At 35.7% G+C, this 18,504-nt stretch overlaps 1 protein-coding gene and 2 pseudogenes across 17 annotated transcripts; 1 reads left to right on the forward strand and 2 right to left on the reverse strand.

Annotated features, from left to right (window-relative positions):
• Positions 1–743: 743 nt before the first annotated feature.
• On the forward strand, positions 744–1,967 carry LOC110905369 (annotated as a pseudogene).
• A 470-nt stretch (positions 1,968–2,437) lies between these two features.
• LOC110908229 lies at positions 2,438–5,694 on the reverse strand (annotated as a pseudogene).
• Positions 5,695–6,601: 907 nt separating this feature from the next.
• LOC110908230 (kinesin-like protein KIN-6) lies at positions 6,602–18,272 on the reverse strand. 17 transcript variants are annotated; one of them, XM_035982887.1, is made up of 28 exons: positions 17,691–18,269; positions 16,786–16,985; positions 16,204–16,327; positions 16,017–16,111; positions 15,786–15,912; positions 15,594–15,659; positions 15,434–15,496; positions 15,295–15,345; positions 15,122–15,204; positions 14,936–15,044; positions 14,754–14,796; positions 13,838–14,043; positions 13,572–13,718; positions 12,791–12,928; positions 12,607–12,720; positions 12,403–12,490; positions 11,818–11,924; positions 11,646–11,729; positions 11,488–11,553; positions 11,258–11,341; positions 11,059–11,149; positions 9,558–9,658; positions 9,392–9,479; positions 9,237–9,295; positions 8,512–8,586; positions 7,581–7,708; positions 7,175–7,253; positions 6,602–7,003 (listed from the first exon to the last, which is right to left on the reverse strand). In XM_035982887.1, the coding sequence occupies exons 1-28, from the start codon at positions 18,183–18,185 to the stop codon at positions 6,902–6,904; spliced, it is 3,213 nt and encodes a 1,070-aa protein (XP_035838780.1). In that variant the 5' UTR covers positions 18,186–18,269; the 3' UTR covers positions 6,602–6,901. The 17 variants fall into 17 exon arrangements, with proteins under 17 accessions (XP_035838780.1, XP_035838786.1, XP_035838785.1 ...); XM_035982893.1 differs by having other exon boundaries at positions 12,610–12,702; positions 12,782–12,928; XM_035982892.1 differs by having other exon boundaries at positions 12,607–12,702; positions 12,782–12,928.
• Positions 18,273–18,504: the final 232 nt, after the last annotated feature.

The following is an 18,504-nucleotide window of genomic DNA, read 5'->3' on the forward strand; positions in this document are numbered from 1 at the left end:
TTTCTTTCTTTTTTAGCTTTTTTGTGTATATAAATCGTGACTAGTTGCATCGAAGTTATCCATAAGAAGAGTTGTATTGTAAAATATTACAACTCAAATCCTCATCATTGTTCTTTTATAATGCTCTCTCCTCACCGACTAATACTCTAAATTCCCATCCGATGTGTAACTTTCAGAAAGAAAACGCAAAGAAGAGAAGTTGCAAAGGGTAATAGCATACTTTGGGTAAAATTTTATATTTACTACTGTCGAATTGGTAAGTTGCATTTTCCAAATTCTTAAAATATTCAATTACAAATCGTATAGGTGTGTGTCCTACTTTTTGATTGATCTTGCATTCAGGATATCTGATTATGTAATTCTATTTATAGATATATTTGCGTTACATCAACCATTATAACTTTTTTGATGTTAGTTTATTGTGTACTTATGTAATTATATTCTTTCATTTTATGTCTTTTCATGTAAATATTTTAGTAAATTGGTCTTACCGGACCTTGCTTCAATTAAAAAAGAAAAGAAATTTATAATAGGAAAAGACCAGTAAAAAGAAAATCAAATTTGCTGATAGATTCTTAATTATTATGCTTTCTTCATATGATAGCTAATTAATTATACATTACTAGTTACCTTTGTTTTCTAGTGATTATGATAGTATATATGTTAACTAGCTTTCAGTTGTAATCTTGCAGGTGAGCAAAGAAAGAAGCAACGAGATTTTGTGCCAAAAAATTCAAGAAAACATGTCGGAGAAACATAATCAAGAATCGAGCAGTTTTCATCATATAAACGATGATGAGATAGAGACACTGGCATCTCAACTAGAAAAGATGCCAATGGAAGATGATTTTGATGATGATTTTGAACTCACATTAGCATATATCGATGATGATCTGGACCTTTGTTTGATCTCACATGAGCCATCAAAGAAGAACTCGTTGATCCAAGCCATTGGTAGGGAGAATTCGATCAAGATTCTCACCCGTTGCCCACGGTATAGCTATGCTTCTGTTGCATCACTGAACAAAAGCTTTCATGATCTCATCAGGAGTGGTGAGATCTACAAAGAAAGAAGCAAGAATAAAGTAGTAGAACATTGGGTTTACTTTTCTTGTCACATGTTGAAATGGGAGGCTTTTGATCCAGTTGGTAAGAAATGGATGCATCTACCTGTGATAAAAGGCGATACATGCTTCGCGTTTTCAGATAAAGAGTCCATGGGGGTTGGGACAGACCCTCTGGTGCTAGGCAAACATGTTTCAGGTCAGGCTGTGTACAAATACAGCCTGCTATCAAACTCATGGTCAGAAGGGCCAACAATGAACAAACCAAGATGCTTGTTTGGGTCCGCGAGCCTCGGAACAATTGCAATATTCGCAGGAGGTGTTAACGCAAACGGGAAGATCATGGACACAGTTGAGAGTTACGACAGTGAGTCTGGAGCATGGGAGACGCTTCCCAGCCTGCTGAAGCCGAGAAAAATGAGTTCAGGCGTGTTTATGGACGATAAGTTTTATGTGATTGGCGGGTGTGGTGGGGAGGATATGAAGCCGTTGTCATGTGGCGAAGAGTATGATCCGGTGGCTAAGACGTGGAGAGCGATTCCCGACATGTGGACGGGTGGAGGTGGTGGTTCGATGGCACCACCGCTGCTAGCGGTGGTTGATAATGAGTTGTATGCTGCAGATTGTGAAGTGATGGAGGTGAAGAAGTATGATAAGAATGTTAAGGTGTGGGAGAGTATAGGCAGGTTGCCTGAAAGTGCAGACAATATGTGTGGGTGGGGGATTGCGTTTAGAGGGTGTGGGGATCGGGTGATTATTGTTGGTGGTCGTTGGGCACATGGGGAGTATGCTCATGTTGAAATATATTCATGAGTCCCGAAAGAAGGACCGCCACAGTGGACCATGATTGGTCGCAAAAAGTCGGATAACTTTGTTTACAATTGTGCTATTATGGGTTGTTGAACTCGAGATTTAACTTATGATCTCGAGTTGTTTACTATGTTAGTCTTTTTTTTAATATTAATTTCTTGGAAACTGATGTTACTAGACTTTGCTTCAGTAAAAGAACTTGTTTTTATTAAGAAAAAGAATGCTGGAGCAGTATAAGAAAATCAAATGGGAGTATATTTGCTGACAGACTCTTATAAGTTATCTTCATGTGAATATGATAATTAAACGTTACATTTCTAGTTACCTTTTTCTTGAGTGATTATGGTAACATATATGTTTATGGGCCTTTGGTTAAAAATCTTGTAGCCTTGTAGGTCATCAAAGAAGGAAGCATCAAGATTTCGTTCCATAAAATTAATAAAACATTTCAGAGTGCAACATCCTTGGTTTCCAAGATTTTGACCAATTCAAGTATAAACGGGTCGATTAGAGTTTAATATTCTATCTGGGGCACAATACAAGTAGAATACAAAAATTTGAGCTTAAAAGAAAACGGGTTAAACATATAATTTCACAATCATATTTAATAACCAAAATATTTATAAAACAACAAAATATTGGGACATAAAAGTATTGCGTGTCAACCCAACCCAACCCAGCCTAACCTGTACTTAAAAAAATGCCTTTTTTTTACCAAAACCATATAATTTCACAATCTAGTTGATCTAACTAACGCCTACGTTGAAGAACCATGATCGCATTTTGCAGCAATTCTCTGGCTTTCCTGTCTGGTGAACAGCCACTAGCCTCCATATCCCTATACACTACTACAGGTACCTTGTCAAACTCCTTTGCTCTTATCAAAGCTTTCATAAGTGTAGTGTAGGTAACCACATCTGGAGTTGCACCCTTCAGAAGCAATCAATAGTACAATTAGCATAAACAAACAACTTCAATATAATAAGATGTTTAATAGACTATGGGCATACACTTTCTTTTATGTGCTGATATACCGCGAGCGCCTATAAGTGTCTTCCAGCAATGCCAAATGCATTAATCAAAACATTGAGCATAATAAGGTTTGGTTCGATTCCTTCACGCTCCATCAACTGAAGAACTTTAACAGTTTGCTCACACAAACCCTGAATAAAAAGGTATCGAAAGTTAAAAAAATATTAACAAGTCTGATGGTTTAAAACTTGCCTGTTGGGCATAGGCGTTTGCGAGCACACAAAAAACTCAAGCTGATAGAGGAACTCCTTCCGGTTTTAATGCATTTATGCACTCTTCTGCATCTTCAAACTTCCCATATTGCCCATAAATATCAACCAAAACTGCATAAATGAGATGACCTCCATTTCTCAAGTGCTCAAAGGTTTTCTCGATTACATCCCACTTCCCCTGTTCTCCTAAGCGACTGACTAATGATGGTAACGAAGATGCTCGGATCAGGATACAACCCTTGTGCTTGCATTTTATCGAACAGCACAAGCGCATTCGAGAGATCACCATGCTTGCTGCATTTTATCAAACACTTGGAGTGCATCTTCCAATTCGCCAGATTTCCCAAAAGTGTCAATGACACTATTGAAAATCTTCTTCTTGTCAAGAAAGAACAACTCCGTTTTCCCCCCTGATTTCTGCTACTAGATTTCCACATCCCATTATCCCTGTAAAGTTCAATAATCCTACTGTACACAAACGAAATCGGTTCAAACCCATCCTTGTTCATTTTGGCTACAGCTTCCCACGAATCATTTAACCGTCCAGCACCCGCATAATAGCCAAGAAGAATCTCGTATGTTCCACACACCGAGACCATTCATGGACTCCATAACCCTATCTGCAGCAGCGTTCAAAAGACCCCTTCTCAAAAACCAACCCTTTGAGCAAAATATTATACACTTTTTGCCTTGGCTGAGCTTACCATATCTTGAAAAACTGCCTCTGCTTCCAAAGTCCTGCCTGCACTTGCAAGTGCTGTTAGTGTAAGAAGCATAACTCAAACGAAAACCTACGGCTTCCATCTGAGAAAGAAAGTCCATTGCTTTATCGGGGTTTCCTTCCTCACATAGCGAACAAATACAATTTCGCACAGTTTTAGTCGGATAGTTAAAAACCCATTAGGAAATTCAAGAAAGATTTAACTTACGATCTCCGTAGCACCAGTCTGAAGGGTTTGTGTCCACTCCATTCCAACATGAATTTGACCGGGAAAAGTGAAAGAGATGAAAACATGGATACTGGGTGGGTTACAAGTGATAGGCGCAAGACCGCCAAGACGACAACTCGGTGGGTATTAACCGCCAGGCAGCTATGGGGCTAAGCTAGCTTGTGGAGTGGGATCACTCCAGCGACCGGGTTTGGGTTGGAATGGGTTTCGGGTCGGGTCGGTTTAGTTAAAAAATTGTTTTTTTAAGAGATTGTACATCAAGGGCAATTTTGTCGGGTTAAAACGGGTCCGGATTGGTTCGGGTTGAGAATGGGTTCGGGTCGGGACGGGTTCGGGTCAAAAAAGTGGGCTTCTTCAGGTAATACTGGTGCTGTTGTTGAAGAAGGTCAACAAAGACTGCCACCAGTAGTCAACTCTCAAGATGTTCTAGGTTTATCTTTTACCTCTCATCTTTTTTCTTCTACTTTTGTGTTTTGCTGCTTCAAGTAATTACATATACATGTGTACTGCTCCTATCAATAGTGTTTGGGGTGGGGTGGGGTGGTTGATAACAATGAAATGGTAATTGCCTGTGATTGTTCCATGAACAACAGTGCCGTTTTTGAGTTCGATCGAAACCAGAACCATAAAACTAAAGATAATAATCATCCAGGGTATGTACCTTCGTATTCTAAAATCAAGATTATCTTTTTTGAAATATATAACTTAATTAAAAATCAAAACTTGCTATCATAGTACTAAAGAGCAGAAACCATATGAGGTCAGACCAAAAAAAATTCCCCAAAATTAAGGTGATTCACATATAAATATTAATCAAACTCAAATACAACAAAACTAGTAAAAGATTAACAAACAGATCCAAAACTGAATTAAATAAATTAAATTAAATCTAATCTAATCACACCCATGTAAGCAAATATTAATCAAACTCAAATACAACAAAACAAGTAAAAGATTAACAAACAGAACAATTAATGTACACATATGTTATTATGGCCCAAATTCAATAACAGGTTCACTACTTTCGGCTAAATTTTTTTTGGGTCCTATCATTTCTAAAGCTAAATTTAAAACCAAAAACCAACCCATCCAACCCATACGAAAAAAGCGAAAACCAAACCTTCGGTATGCACACAAAGCCAACCTATGCACGCCCATATTAAACCTAATTGAACCACACAAACTAACTATACTTCAAAGTTCAAACAGAACCATATCAAACCAAGTCTCTGGTGTCAAAACAAAACAAACCTAATCCACATTTCCACGTTAATCATTTAAATAAATAATCCAAAAAATATGAAAAACACAAACTAAACACACAATCAATGAATACAACAATAATCAAGTGCTGCATTAAGATAATCGAAACCCTAGCAAACTAATTGCAAATTAGGTTTAAAAAAAAAAGAGATTACCTTCCGCTTTAGGCCTTGTAATCTGGAAACAATTGAATTTTTGAGATGGCGAATGGCGTCGTCTTGATCGGCGGAGTGTGATAAAGCGGAGATGCCGGCGGAGGGTGGGGGGTTTGTGGCGGAGGAGATGGCGGAGGCCGGAGAGGGTGGAGAACTGGAGATTGGAGTGTCGCTCAGTGAACCCGTGGAACTTTTTTTGTTTTTTTATTTAACCCATTTCAACCCTTTGACTTAATTTACTCGACCCAAACCCACCCATGGTATTTTATAAATAACCCAAAATTACCCATATGAAAGACTTTAGGTGTGTCATAGCCAAACATATCTTGTCAAAGTTTTCTTTTGTTAAGTAGATTCTATCTAGTAAGATCATGTGTAGTGGTAACTTGTTATAATGCCCCTATCATGGGGCATTATCCGACACGTGGCAACCCAGTCAGCATGGGGCATTATAGCATAAAGTGGTGTAGTGGGGATAATGCCCAAATAATGCCCCTTCCAATTATTTAAAAAAAAAAAAAAAGCAACCTAAAGGCTATTGGCTAGTCAAACTTGGAAAAAGCAACCATTGGATGCATGCGGCGTTTTCATTATAACGCCAAAGGTCCTTTTTTGAATTTTTTTTTTTTATTATAACGCCTAGTGTAGTGGATGGGGGGGCGTTTTCGGGCGTTATTTTTCAATTTTTTTTAAAAATCACGCCCCACTACACATGGTCTAATAAAGTCGCAACGCTCTTTTTTGCGTTGCTATAGAGAATTCTATTGATGAAAACAAAGGCGAAGAAAGATTATTGGTCTGAAAACTGGCACGAGAGAGTAAAATACGGGTGCATGTGAGAGACGGAAGAAAAGATTATACAAGGCAACATGTAATTTTGATGGCATAAGTTGAGATGCATATCAGTTCTAAGTTGACCCGAGAAGAAGATATACATTTCACTACATTTTCTCTTCATTTGAATAACGAATATATTTTATTATTAGCCGGACAAACCACCGTTACCAGTTTGGCAATCTAGCATTCAACTTTAGCGGTTTGAGGAGTTGAAAGAATTTTTTTCCTGAATCATTACTTTGTGTCACCGGTTTAAAATCTAGCTGTTCACCTACATATTTCAGAATATGAATAAATAAGTAATGTTAATCGACCAATTTGGTTTATACTGGCCGTTTCATGTTCCAAACTGAACTGTTGAAAATCATCAAACTACTAAAACAGAACAGGTTGGTTCTTAAAACGCTGAACTGCTTCAGACTGGTCAGCCTTAACACTTTATAAACATCTCTAATTAGTACCACCGATATACCAAGAAAAACTTTCCAAAAAATGGCGATATTATAAAACTATTAATTGTAGATAGTCGGGTCAACATCCCAAATAACTCCCGCACAAAATACCATAGTAGAGATGATTTAGTGATGGAGATTTTGTTTAAGAATGCGTAGAAGAGCGTTGCTGCCTTGTGTTCTTTTTCTACCATCTTCATTTTCATCTCTTTTTCCATGACGATGCTGCTGCAATGCATGTACGCAACTTACAAACATTAGGAGTTAAACTATACGGTCAAATACCAAGTCCTTTATCGTTGTGCTTGCATCATCAAAGTCAAATGTTTCTTTTCATTTCAATACACACACGTATATGTGTGTATACATATGTGTATAAAACAATGAAATACTATGTACCTTTGGCATTGTAGCTGAATCATCAAACTCTAAGATGTTAATATTCTTCAGCATCACAGATGAAGCAGGTCGAAGTCTCCTAATAATTAAGAAACAGCATTGAAAATCTTTAAAAATGGCATACCAGCTATTAAATGCAACAAAATATGAAAAATCTTTTTAGTCTTAAAATAGATTTAATAATAAGAATTATAGTTCTTGGCCCGATATAGACCCCGTTTGTTTATAAATGGATTGATTTAGGTTGTGTTGAATCTCAAATAGCTCGAGATTTTTGTTGCAAAAAATGGATAAAAAGGGTGCGAGTCAAGCGTGAAAGCGACCCAAAGTCTATCTTTGATACAAACAACCTTTTAAAATTTGTCATGCGTGGGTCAAAAGCTTTGGTTAACTAAAAAACCCTTACCTTTTTGGTTTCACGGCCGTTAATGGTTTGGAAGGGTGAACACTTGGCACTTCCAGCAACTTACTGTCGGTGCAACATCGAGAACTGATAACTTCTTCAGGCAGGACCGAGTGTGAATCCTGGGCCTCCTAATATCAGTGACAGCATGTCATATATGCAATATTGCTCTCTGTAATAATAAATCATGTAGTTCAAGGTGTCCTTTCTTAGCCGAAACACAACCCAAATAAAAAGCCACCCGAACCCAAATTAGAGAATACCAAAAAAACCTGAACCCGAACCTTAAATGGGTCGGTTATCAAGTCACTTTTTCCCAACTAAAAACCCGAACCCAATCCTAAACTCGAAAATAGACCCGAACATTTATTGTCTTTTGTAAATGCATTTTGGTTTGGAGTGTTTGGTATATGGAACATTATCATACCATATTGTTAACTGATATTTGATCAAATATTTTTAGTAGCCTGATGATTTTTTGTAAAAAAAAAAATAACATTTTTTCTATTTTACATCTAAACCTGAAAATCGAACAGCCGGACCCAAACTAACCAATACCCGAATAGCCCGAACTTTAAATTGGTCGGTTATCGGGTCACTTTTTTCTAGCAAAAAACCCCAAAGAATACCGCTAGTTGTGCAGAGGCATGGTAGGAAATGGAAAGGGTGGGTCGGTCCACAAAGGGTGGGTCAGGTTGCACTATCCGGTTAGCACTTTTTTTATTTTATATAAAAAAATTAATGTGTTTAAAAAGATTATAAAAATCCTATGGTTGAAATAATAATCTGATTTTTTAAAAAAGAAACCAGTTTAGGAAAAGAATTTGAGAATACGTTGGACAACTTTCAACCCGAACTATAACTCTATGCAGGTAAATGAATCTAGAATGTCACATAATTCCAAAAAACACATGCATGAACATGAAATCCTTACGGTGGAATCAATTAATTGCGTGTTACTGATGGACTTTGATCCCTCCAGGTCTGATGAAGATATTAGGACATTTACCTGGTCATAAGAACAAATCTTATCAATGACAAGAAATATGTAACATGCTTACACTTTTTTAACCGCAAAGAAACAAAAAAAAAAAAAAAAACTCATCCATCATTCTTTACGGGATGTATAAAAAAACAGGGGGGTCTAACTGGTTATACTACACAAATAAAGCGAAAACAACCTAATGTCAAAATAATTAGAAGTCATCCAAACATATTCGAATGCATAATCATATGAATAAAAAAACTTTGAATTATTTTAGTGCTGATATCATAGCATAATAATGTTATACATATTAAGATATAAATTAGAAAAAGACTAGAGTGATCGTGGTATAGTCCGAAAGGTATGAAAGTATAGAACACGGCAAACAGAAGACGAAAACCGTCAACAATATTACCCCGTGTTTGTTCATTCAGATTTCAGGTATTGAAGAAAATCTTGAAATTGTTTTCCATGCACGTATTGGTAAGCAGAAGCAAAACAACGTCTGTTACACAGTAAAATATTCACCACGTATTCATTTCAACGCCAAGTGTACATGAAACCCGTAAGGACAACCAGGTTCTTAGGTTATGCTTTGAGTTATAAAAAAAAAACATTTCCAACAAGAAAACATCGAAACAGAAAATTATACAATAATTTATATAAAAACTAACCTCTTTTTCATGCGGTTCTTTTTGTACTTCCTCCGGAGAGGTGGAAACTTCTTCTGCAACTACCATAATAAAACCATATATCATGATAATTTAAAAACAGAATAATTATTTAATCGATTTAATCAAATGACATAAGATCCGGTTCGGTCTCTAACCTGCCACTTCTCCGTTAGCATTTGTTTTTTTAACTTCCTTGAAATCTTGTTTATCACAAACAATATTTGGACTAGAAACTTCAATTTTCTGATCAATAAAAAAAAGATATCGGTTTTGGTTGTTATGCACAACACCTAAATAATTATTTCTAGCTATAAACTTTACTTTGTTACTGTGGTCTTCGAACTTTTCAAGATCATCGGGTATTGAAACATCTTCCTCATGCTGCCCATGTACATGTAACTCTGAATCACAAACAGCTGACTCTGGATTATCGCAGCCCACAAATTAAATAAATCAGAAAAACCTTAATATAATAATCATAGACCACACCATATAACATTATAACCGAACACGGGAATACGAAATACCTTGATAAAAAAACAATGTCCAACAACACTGTATGAACTATGTTAAGAAACAGCAATCACTGAACATTGTATATATTTTTTTGAGTTAATTACTGTTGTCGTCCCTGTGGTTTGTCAAAAATCACTATTTCAGTCCATTAGTTTAAAAATTGCGATTTCAGTCCATGTGGTTTCACTTTCGTAATCATTTCAGTCCCTGTGGTTTCACTTTCGTAACCGTTTCAATCCATTATTCTGTTAAGTATAGGGACTGAAATGGTTACGAGGTGGACTGAAATGGTTATGAAAGTGAAAACACAGGGCCTGAAATCGCAATTTTTAAACTAATGGACTGAAATGGTGAGTTTTGACAAACCACAGGGACGAAAACAGTAATTAACTCTATTTTTTTCATGTCTTTATAAATTTGTTCAAATGCATAAAAAAAAATAAAAAGTGTTGAAAGCCATCCCAAATGTATAAATGAAGTCCAATGGCATGATTATATTACAACAACCACATTAACTACAACACTTCGACTAGTTGTAGTCCAAATTAGCAAAATAAAATCAAAACTGCCGGATTTTACTGAGTCATAATATTATAACAATGTATATGTTTGTTGATTAAAGCATGGATAAATATTGATTTCAAGCAAACAACTTTTCTTTAAACATTTTGTGGCTTGCAAAGCGGTTCGTTTCAGTTAAGTATTAATAGAAGTGCAAACAAGCCAGGCTATTCGCGAGATGCTCGAGCTTGGCTCGAAAAAAGCCCAAAACTAGTCCAAGCCTAAAAACAAGCTTGTTTAGTAAACGAGCCAAGCCCGAGCTTCAGTTATCAAGCTTGAGGTGGCTCGCGAGCCTAAACGAGCCCATTGTTTATATGTTTATTATATAATATATTAAATATATATTTAAATAGCAATAATAACTGTTTATATAATTCCGAAAAAATAGCTTAATTATATAGAAAATAATTACTATAATTACTATAATTAATATAATCTAATTAATAAATAATAAACGAGCCGAGCTCGAGCTTGAAAAACTACCTACGAGCTGAGCTCGAGCTTTCAAAAGTTAAATGAGCTAGGGCTCGTCTTGGCTCGTTTGCACCCCTAGGTATATAAAAACTTCAAAAGCGGTTGAAGTTGGTTTTATTTTGGATCAGGATAAACTGGGAATTGGGTTTTTTTTATTTCCTTTAACTCGACTGACAACTTGTAGAGTAAAGCTGAATGATTACCACATAGATCGTATATCCTCATGACCCCGTTAATAAGTAATTAAATCAGCAATCAGTTGATCTCTAACCTGTTATTTCTCCATCAGTCACCCTTTCTTCAGTTTCCTGCAATTCTTGTTTATCAAGCACAACAGCTGGACTTGAGATCTCAACATTCTGCTTCATATAACAAATTTATCAAATTTAGTTGTGACGAGTAACCCTTAAATAAGCATTTCAAGCTATAACAACTTTTTCCATTAACGAAACCATAGGCTTTAAATATACCTCTTTACTCCGTTCCTCAGAATGTTCAAGACGACTGCATTTCGATATTACTTGAACCGGAGTTATTTCATGATCAATAGTAACCTGGGCATTATCAGTGTATAACTTCACGGTAAGCATAGATACATCATAAAATAACACAAGAAAAAAAAAAACTGAGTATAAATTATGGGCCTTTAAGAGAGGTGAACTTAATGTAAACAATATATTTAAAGATGATATTTGCTTACATTGTCTTGCAACGTCTGAAAAGCCTCTGACTCACTGAAATCAGAAGATGAATCTTCTGCAAGTAGCTGAAATCAAAGTGCGAAACAAATGAATAAAGTTAACATCTAAAAGAACAATAATATTCTGCAATTGAGAACAGCAAAAAGATCAAACTAACCTCTTCTTCCTCGTGCTTCCTTTGGTCTCCCTTCGGAAAACCCTCTGATTCAATGAGATTCGAAGATGAATCTTCTGCAACTAACTGAAATAAAAGTGAAAAACAAAAGGAATTTTAAAAAAAAAAAACAGTAATATTCTGCAATTGAGAACGCTAAAAAGATCAAACTAGCCTCTTCTTCCTCATGCTTCCTTTGGTCTCCCTTGGTTATAAGAGGACCGCCATCTCCATGTAAAGGTAACTCTAAATCACTAACACCTGACTCTAAAGGATCATAAACTGCAATTTAATAAAAAAGTAATAACTGTATAATATATGCGTCTTGGTTTAAAAAAGCGCGCCCTAGGCGCGCCTAGGCGCAAGGCGCAGGGCCTGGGGCTTTTTCGCTCAGCGGCTTGTGTAATTGCAGGAAGCGACCAAAAGGCGCATTTTTTGATGTTTTTTTGTGGGCTTTTTGGCCCGAGGCGCGCGCCTCATGTATGTTAGGCGTTGTACTGCATAAAGAAGTGGTACCTTGGGTTTTTTTTTTACTTGTACATGCAAGTAAAATGGTATAAAAGCCTTATAGCTATATTTTGGTTAAAGGAAGCTAAAAACCTATGGGATATATAAAAAAATTATTTAAACATCTTGCGCCTCGGGTACGAAAAGCCCACCGCTTTTGCGCTTTGCACTTCGCGCCTCAATTCTAGACCTCATCGCTTTTGTGCGCCTCTCGCTTTTTAAAACCAAGATATGCGTAGACATAATAAATAACCTGCTATGTCATTGCTGAACTCTGTGTCTCCAAGTTCTATCAAATCTTCTTTATCAAAGACAACATATTCACAGAGGACAATATTTTCCTATATAAAATGACGATAAACGTATCAGTTCAGAGTTGCTTTGTAAAGCATAAATTTAATGCCATTTCTATTTATATGCTTTATCTACTATGCAAACCACCACCATTATAATATACCTCATTGTTATGTTCTTTGAAACTACTCAACGATGTCGATGCTACTTCAACAGAGCTTGTATCCTGAGTTTCTTCACGGTGAGTTGAACAAGACACTTGTGCATCAACCTGAAGCTAAATAAAAATAATAAGACGATTTGTTGTATTTTTTCAAACCTTGGAAGTCCAAACTTACATTACAAACCGTGTTTTCTAAGTCGACTATATTCGAACAATCAGAAAGTGGTGGAACAGATGCAGCGTCCTGAGTATCAGTAGTTATCGGTTTATTCTTAGTGCATTCCATTTTGATAGAATGTGAAGAAGATACTTGTGCATTTGACTGAAAAGAACAAATAAAAGCAAGAAAACATTGATAGTTTGTTAAAAAAAACACAGCTCAAAATTGTGTGGTTGCATGAACAGAAAACTCCTTAGTGGTCCCGACTAGAGGTGCACAAAATAACCGGTTAAATAACCATAACCGAGGCCGTAACCGGCTAAAAACCGATGGAGGAGTAACCGATTAGTGGTTATTTTTAACCGTAGATTAGTAATCCATTAGAAGTTCTTTTAGAAATAACTGGTTATTATTAATCGGTTTTTAACCGATGTACGAGAAAAACCAAAAAATGAAAAAACTGGTTAAAGTGAATAACAAACTAAGTTAAAGTAATAATCGGTTAAAGCAAAAATGAGAAAATAACCGGCGATTAGGAATGAGTACGGTACCGAACCGGTACCGAAAGTAGCAGTACCGAAAAACGGAGAAAATGGGTACCAATATCGGTACTGTACCGGTATTTACCAGTAAATGGACCAAAATACCGGTATCGAAAAATGAAAAAATGGTTACCGGTACCGAATGTAACCGGTACGGTACCCAGTACCAAATGCTCATCCCTACCGGCGATTAGGTTAACTGAACAGGTTAGAGAAAATAACCAGTCTGGGCACCTCTCTACACACTCACAAAAATACCATACATTAATTTCATCGTTTTCTTCAGCTATGGGAACCTTTCCACATGAGCATGAAGCTTTCAAGAGATTCAGTTCAACTTCTAGTGCAGTACACCGTTCTTTTTCAGCAGTAAGGCTGTGTCTTAAAACATCATTTTCATTTTCACTAGCCTGTCATACATATATAAAAAATTACTAACATATGAACGATATGATAGTGTTGCAATGCAAATGAAAACATCAAACATTAAACATTAAACGTATTATTTCATTTAAGTAATTATAATTACCTCTAACTTGTTCTTGTATTCTTTCAAAACTTTCCACAAGGCTCTAGAGAAATTTGAAAGAATCTGATTCTCTCTAGCTTTCTTAGCTAGATCAGTAATAGTTCTGTTGATGGATTTGTCCTTGTTTGTTTTATTATTAACGATCAAAGGAAACTCAAATGATGAACTGTTGTTTTCAACTACTGTGTCTGGTTCTGGAATAAGCTCTGTCCAAACAAGCAAAACAACATTTCAAACGGTAAAAAAAACGGTGCCTATATTAAACTATGAAGCCATAAGACATCATACCAACCACAAACATATATACACAGACATAACTTATATACATATAGGGATAGGGTAAAATGAGAACCACCTAAAGTTGAGAGAACCAGACCAAAAAAATTCCAACAAATCTTACAAAATCAACCGTTTCAGAAAGAAAAAAAAAGTCGGCCTGCAAAAATTTACGTGTGACATCATGCGGTTGTGAAACATATTTACACCACTGTAAGAAAAACTTACATGTTGAATAAATGTCGGCTCGGTAATTTTTTTATTTTTTTGACAGATGTGTTAGTTAGATGTTAATCTACGTTTGTGCAAAATTTGGTTGAAAATGTTGCACGGTTCCAGTGATGGTTTGTGAGTTCTCACAACTCGGGGGTGGTTCTCAGGTGAAACGGATCTTATATATACATAGGATGAAGATCATTTGGGAACCACCATTTATGGCGAGAACCAGTGTGAACACAACCAAAATAAACAATGAACCCCCCAACACCAGCCAAAGGGGGTTCATTGTTTGTTTTGGGTTTATTTTGGTTGTGTTCACGAGTGGTTCCCACGATAAATGGTGGTTCCCGCATGAACCCTATTGTGTGTGTTTTTTTTTGGTCAAGCAAAACTGAAATAGAACATGCATGACAAATGTAACCTTTATGTGGCTGATGAAGAATACTCCTCTTCACTTCATCATCCTGAAAAAAGAAAGTTAACAATGCCAAAGTCAAACAGTTAATAGTATGCAATAATCATTTAAAAAGTAACTACAAGTTTAAATAGTTCAAAGATGTAAGCAATCAAAAACTTATATAAAGTTAAGGTAAAGAATAAAACCATGCAGACTTCATTACTATGGAGCTTCATTCTTTTAGCTTGTTCTGCTTTTGGCAATGTTTGAGTCCGTCTTTTATTGCCTAATGGTTGTTCTTCAATACTCTCAAACCTAAAATAGGAATAGTAAATTTGAGATCTTTGACTTCAATTATTCAAAAGAAGAAAGATACACGCAAAATTTTATACTTTATGTTCATAAACGGTGAAGCTTGTCTGAGTAAATAAGATGTATCTTGATAGTCCTCTTCACCTGGTTTCGCAGTTAAAATCTACAAAAAGTAATTATTAGCAAACAAATTATCGTAAAATATCAAAAGATTAGATCAATCATAATGACATATAAAAATAACAACGCATACCAATGCCATCCTCTTCTTTCCTTCTAAGAAATCACGCAAATATTTAGTTAACTGGCAAAAATAAAGAACGATAGTGTCACAAAAACTAAAGCGATAAGAACAAATTTTGAAGAAATATATATGTTTAACTAGAGCTTACCATTGAATTTTGAAAATGCTTGTGTAAAGGTTTTTTGGGGTTCTTTTGGTGCTCTAATAAAGACTGATCAGAAAAAAAACAAAACAGTTGGTAAATCAGAGATAAAGATAAATATTTTTTATCAACAAATGAAAATTATAACTAAAGGTCTTATGCATACCCTCAAACATAATCCAAAAACCATAGACGTGTTGTTGATAAAATTGCTTTCTAGCAATCTAGCTCCCTGTCAAAAAGATAAAAAGGCTCATCAAATAATTGATATGAGCATATGACAATCACATTATATGCATCCCATATATTTCAACTAATATGTGAAATAACAGAAACTAAAAGCAGCAATAACCGGCACCTGATTTCCAGTCCTTTTTTCTCTTTCAGCTCCCGCAAGATCAACTATGGTCAATATAGCAGTGTGGGACTGATCTTCATCAAGGTTATCAAGATCACAACGAATGTTTATGATGCATTGTGAACGGCTGGAAGAATATAAAAATACAAGTGAAAAATCATATTTATATATATTTAACATTGTAAGAAGAAAACAAAAACAATATTACTTCCTAACAAACAAATGACATACCTCGACTGAATATTGGAATTTGTCATAGCGGTAGAACGCTTTAACATTCCACTTGCAATCAAAGATTCAGCCTGTTGAACATCATTAATGACCTCCTGGGTATAGCATCATCAAACAGATTAAAGACTTCAATTGAAGATAGATTAGGGAAAGGGACATAAATTCATGCGATGAAAAGTTAGACAACCTCTTTGAGACCTTTTATATTTGATTGCTGCATATATAAATCACCTCCTTCTTGTGATAAATCCATAATCTTTTCTCCTTTTCCTCTTTCTGAATATATTTCAAACATTGATAGATAAAAAGCCCTGCACCAATATAACAAAATAACTTTTGTAATGATTTTGTTGATGGAGATTCTAAATTTACTGAACAGAAGATAACCATGCAATAATCAGAATCTGATTCAGTCGGTTTTGGCGAAAATTCTAGGTTAAGCCGCTAACTAACTTTTTAAAAGCGACAGACCAGACAAAACAGTGCAAGTTTGGCGGTTTGAACAGGTTTTTTTTATCTTTTTTTCCAAATCGTTAGTTTAAATAACCTTTCTAAATTGATACAGAATACATATACATATTTGCATATTCTAAAATCGAAAAATAATATAGGTTAAACAGTTGGTTCTGTTTACATTGGTGTTTCCAAGTTCTAACATCTGGTGAGTGTCAAGTCGTTTATCAACAAGGCACTAACCATGTTTTTAGTATCAAAATAACATATGAAAATATATATATATAAGTCATACAATTATCATTTAACTAATAACCTTGAAGATTTGGATCTGCCGCTCTCCTTCTGTGAAAATATGTGGCGAAGAGCAAGAGAAACCATACCAGGCTGTCTCGTACTTCCAAAAACAGTATGAGTTTTACCAGATCCGCTAGGCCCCATAGCAGCAAGCATTCCACTCTTTCCCTTTAAAAAGTCCTCCACCAGTGGATTCATCATCCTCTCATAAACTTCACTCTGCCAAAACCATAACCAAAATCATAAATACAAAAAGGCTTATCCTCTCACTATTCCATATCCAAAACTGACCTAATTATCATAATTATCATATAACCACGACACTTATCAGTCCCAATAATGATGAAATATCCAAAATATCACAAAACAAACTAAAATCAAAACTGCAAAATCAATTTATCCTTTTCAGTTTTCACTATTCCATGTCTAAATTGACCTACCTATCATAATTATCATATAACCACAACACTTATCATCCCCAAAAATGAAAAAAAAAATCAAAACATCACAGAACAAACTAAAATCAAAACTACATAACAAATTATCTTTTCACTATTCCATATCTAAAATTGACCTAACTATCATAATTTTCATTGAACTACAACACTTATCATCCCCAAAAATGACCTAAATATCATAATTATCACAAAACCATGACACTTATCAGTCCCAAAAAATGAAGGAAAAATCAAAATATCACAAAACAAAGTAAAATCAAAACTACAAAAACAATTTATCCTTTCACTATGTCATGTCTAAAATTGACCTAACTATCATAATTATCATAAAACCACAACACTTATCATTACCAAAAATAAAAATAAAAATTCGAATATCACAAAACTTTCAACCTAATTTGAAACAACCGCATCTACTAACAAATTCACATCAAGATTAAAGATAAATCAAGGTTTAGAGCCTAACCTGAGTCGATTCATCACAAAACACATGCGAAAACCCTTCGTAAACCTCAGATTTCGTCCTTCGAACATCCGTCAAGCTCTGTGGAGCACAAAGCGTGACAGAGTGTTCATCATTTACCTTCAAACACGTCTCAACAGTCTTCCTCCCCACAACCTTCGATACATCCTTTTTTCTAGGGTTTTGAGGCCAAACATTCTTCTGACCTCCAGTTTTAACCGATCCTCCAACTTTGTGAGTTACGATAGGTCTAATCCGAAGAAAAACCTTGAGTTTCTCGGAACATGAAGGTTCGGTGGAAACCGAAACCTCAGGTTTATCGGGGATGTTGATCGAGAGGATGTCTTCGATGGGGAAAGAGCGTATAGCTGAAGAGGTTTTGGATGACGGAGGTTGGGATGGAGGTGCGGCGGAGTATGGTGTCGGTCTGGCTCGACGGGGAGGGTTACGACGGACGGTAACGGAGCTAGGGCACGGTGGTGGACTCTTCATCTCCATTGGTAGGGGTGTGTGTTTCAGAGGTGAAAAGTGGGCAGTGGAAAGCTTGGGTTTTAATAACCGGGAAACGTTTCGAGTTTGAAATTTGATTCAACGAGTTTGACGTTAGAAAAGAGTTATATTTTTTTCTGAATTTAAAAATGCCTATGACATGGGTGTACAACTTTTTAAAACGTGTTAAGGTGGGATTTTTTTAAGGGGGTGTTTGGGTTAGCTTATTTTGGAGCAACTTATGACTTATTAACTTATAAAAGTTAATAAGTTGTTTTTTAAGTGTTTGGGTTAGCTTATTTTAGGGGATTTTATGTGTGTGAGAAGT

This window comes from Helianthus annuus, chromosome 14, assembly GCF_002127325.2.
Source record: "Helianthus annuus cultivar XRQ/B chromosome 14, HanXRQr2.0-SUNRISE, whole genome shotgun sequence".
NCBI classification, from domain to species: Eukaryota; Viridiplantae; Streptophyta; class Magnoliopsida; order Asterales; family Asteraceae; genus Helianthus; species Helianthus annuus.